General features: G+C 41.3%; 1 protein-coding gene across 1 annotated transcript in view; it reads left to right on the forward strand.

The window, feature by feature from the left end:
* Positions 1 to 3961, forward strand: part of clip3 (CAP-GLY domain containing linker protein 3) — a 15369-nt gene that overhangs the window by 2413 nt on the left and 8995 nt on the right. Inside the window, exon 2 of the mRNA XM_024277767.2 lies at positions 1880 to 2263. Coding sequence (XP_024133535.1) covers positions 1903 to 2263 — 361 coding nt within the window. The 5' untranslated portion in view covers positions 1880 to 1902. The remainder of the gene's footprint in view (positions 1 to 1879; positions 2264 to 3961) is intronic.

Raw genomic sequence — 3961 nt, forward strand, 5'->3', positions numbered from 1 at the left:
CTTGATGGCGACATAGTAGTAGTACGACATAGCACTGGACCACGGATCAAATTGTCCGCTTTTTGTGAAAAAGTAATCCAAACCAAAAAATACCAAGAATAAAGTACTAAAAACTGATTGAATTGTTATTTCTTCTGTAAGTAACAATGGTATAAGTTAGGTAACACCTGAGGAAAAGTTTTAATGCTCACCATGGAAACCTGAGCTATCAGGTTAAAGTGAAGGACGGTTCCTTTGATTCATTTGCATTAATAAATCTTAACGCGTTAATTCTTCTTGATTAATTGCATGTGTTAACTCGTTAATGTTTACAGCCATAATAAATATACATTAAAATAGGTCGACCATCCATATATTGCAATATATTCAACAATATATGGGTGAATGACTGACATATTCAGATATATTTCTTAATGTATTGGCAATATATGTATTTTTGTTTTGTTTGGGAAAATCATTGAAGACACTTGGGGGTTAGATATCTGTCAAAACCAGTTTGTCTTTCTGCACATGTTTCCTTATGACAGATATCTGACCTACAGAGTCATCAGGTAGTTTACCTTCAATCCTGAAGGCGGGATCCGGATGATCCCGGAGTTTCTGGATTCACAATGACTTTCTGCTCCTGCAGGTTTTCTGACAGTCGACTGCAGATCTGAAAATGATCTTTATTCTCAGACTGAAAGAGCCAGATTCAGATGAATCAATCAGGAGGATTTGAAACACAAAAAACGACAAACTTTCACTTTGGCAGCAGGTCTGCTGGTCTCCTCTGAAACCGGCTACATTCTTAATCCAGAGGCATTCTGGGTCATTTCCTGTTCTGCTGTTATCCTTTATTTTAAAAAGTATTATCCTGGTGTTCCCGGTGAAGAGATGACCCCTCCTCACAGATGTAAAGTTTTGTCTTGAAACCGTCACATTCAGTTCCACATCGTTAAAGATCAGGGAAAAATCAGTGGGATAGGCTCCAGCATCCACCAGGAGAATTAACATGTTTAGAAGACGGATAGATGGAAAAACAGCAACTTTGCTGAACAAAACGCTTCAGCCTTGAATCTCAAACTGCATTAAAATCTGGATTTTTTTTTTCTGTCAGTGACGCTCAGAAAAAAAAGACGAGAGAGAGCTGAGACTTCTGGAGATAAAAACGTGGCAGAAATGTCTAAAAATAGAACACAAAGATGTTGGGTGGATGTCACGTGACCGCAGCAGGAAAACCTCCTGAATTTCCCTCTCTGCTCGCTGACTCATCCCTGGCGTTGCATAATATCTGTGATGAGTCCGACTGTTGAGAAGGAAGTCCGATTTTTTAGTGGATCTGTGGCGCAGCAACAGTTATCTGAACCTCTGCAGACGAGCTGCTGCTGTTTGAAAGTCTTTTATCTCTACCTTTTGGTCGCTTCATATCTGGGATTAGATATCTGCTGTGGACAGTAATAATCTGTAATCCAGAGTTTGAGTCTCTTCATTGATCAGACGTTTTTCTTCGCTCTTCTTCAGACGTGTTGTTGCTGCAGTTTTCATCTGAATCACGTTGAGACTGTGAGTCAAAACCAAATCCAGTGTTCAGAATAATCCAGATTACTGATGAATCCACACATTCTATCTGCAGTTCTGAGATTAAATTAGAGCCTGGAGGCTTCTGTTCTGCACTCATCTCCTCAGCGTCTGCTCGGTTTACTGAAGGGGGAAGTTCTCCTAATCCAGTCGGACCTGTTGAGACTGGAGACGGACAGGAGAAGCTTTCAGCTGCCGCTGCCGTCAGCTGGAGGCCGTCACTCAACCCCATCAACACGAACACGGCGGTCGAGCCGCTCCATGAACCGCAGACGGTTTCTCTGCAGAAATGTCTGACTGAACGTTTGCTCTTTGACAGGCCCAGCTGCAACAGCCCTGACCATGACAAAAGAGGAGAACCTGGAGGTGCAGGAGAAGGAGAGGCACGACCACGAGGAGCAGGAGGAGGGAAGAGCCCAGAAGGAGGAGGAGGAGGCGCTCACGGAGGAGGAGGAAGACGAGGAGGAGGAAGAAGAGGAGGAGTACGAGTTAGAGGAAGAGAGGGAGGAGCAGGAGAGAGCCGAGGTGGACGAAGACGAGGCAGATGGACAGGAAGAGGAGCGAGAGGAAGAGGAGGAGGAGCCTCCTGCTGAGCAGGAACCCGAGCCGCCGTCTGTAACTGAGTTCCAGAGTCCGGTCCACGAGCCCCGGCGCCGAGCCATGGTGCACCCGTCTGCGCAGGCGCCACTGCCTAAGGACTACGGTACGTCATTCCACCTTAAAACTCACTGCAAACATGATTTCAGTTTATCTTAACCTGAAACAGGAACCAAGCAATACCACCTTAAATTGACTGGGAGACTAAATTTGTTAAAGGTGGAGCCTGTCCATAACTATTGTACTTATTGGCTGTGTATAATGATATCCTACCATTCTACCTTAAATTGACTGGCAGTCTAATTCTGTTAAAGGTAGAACCTGTCCATAACTATTGTAATTATACACTATAAATTATGTTTGTGCCATTCCACCTTAAAACTCACTGCAAATATGATTTCAGCTCATCATAATCTGAAACAGAAACCAAGCAACATCTACAGCAATACCACCTTAAATTGGCTGGGAGACTGAATTTGTTAAAGGTGGAGCCTGTCCAAAACTATTGTAACTAAACCAGAGCTGTGAATGTTGACGCGTTAACGCGATTAATAGAACATAATTAATTTGTTCATATGTATTAACGCCCTCAGGCGTCCGGCTGTGCAGCTGTGAGATCAGAGTAATAAAACTCCGTCTAAAATAAACTTTTTTTACTTTCTGTGATTAAGATTTTATTAAATTAAAGACATAATATGGCATTTACTTGTAATTTTTGGACAAAAGTGATCTTTTATTTGAATAAATAAGGTGGAGGACGAACGTCAATCTGTCAGCTGTAATGAAGCAGCAGCTGCACCTGCTATGGGGGCGGAGCCGAAAGGAACTGTCCGGTATTAGAAATCCAGCGAGTAAACTGACTATTATTTTATTTTGGGATGGAGATCGACATGAATTTTCCACAAAAACGAGCATCAGCGTTGTCTAAAAATTGTGGAAACTCCCCGGTTACCGCGAAAGTCCCGCCCACCGATGCCGTGGAGGGCGAGGAGTTCAGAATGGACAGACACGCCCCCACCTGTGTAGATTCCAGTCGAGCCGACCTGAAATCCAGCTGGATCAAACTTCTCCCAAAAAAATGTTTTATTATTTTTTACAAACATAATAAAGAAAATGTATCAGAATAAAGGAAAAAAGATGAATTCCAGGAAAAATGTCAAATAGACATCAGTGAGATTCTTATTTTTGGGGGCTGCCTGGTGTAACTTTAGAATAGATTATTTTGTAATTTTGGTAAATTTTATTCTTGTTGTTTTGATAAAGTTGCACTCAAAACTTTCATCCTATGTTGTAAAAACAGTTAGTTAAACCTTTTTGGGGTTTCCACAGCAAACTGAATCCCATTTTTCCAGACGGAATTTTCTGTTTTTGCCGGATTTTATGTCATGTGTGTGAATATAACATGAAAAAATGACAAAATAATGTTAGTGTCACATACGAGAGGTTGTGCTGATTAAAATGACACCAAATTAACAAGCAGGTAGTCTTTAAAAGTGAAAATACAGAGAATTCAAATATAGACAAAAACAGAGTTTTAGACCCTATGTTCCAAAGGATTCGAAATAAATGTTCTAAATGTACAATTTTGAATATGATTTCATTTTATAATTATTTGCAGATCATAAGTGGCTGACAAATACTGTAACCCCCAAAAAAAGTTAAATTTTGTAATCGATTACTGGCCCTAAGTTATCCACTATAAATTATGTCCTATCATTCCACCTTAAAAGTACCAGTACCAGTTTAGGGCACTGGTGCTGAATTAGGATTGGGGTACTGGTACCAGGTTAGGGTACTGGTACTG

The sequence above is a fragment of the Oryzias melastigma genome, linkage group LG13 (assembly GCF_002922805.2).
Source record: "Oryzias melastigma strain HK-1 linkage group LG13, ASM292280v2, whole genome shotgun sequence".
In the NCBI taxonomy this organism is placed as follows: domain Eukaryota; kingdom Metazoa; phylum Chordata; class Actinopteri; order Beloniformes; family Adrianichthyidae; genus Oryzias; species Oryzias melastigma.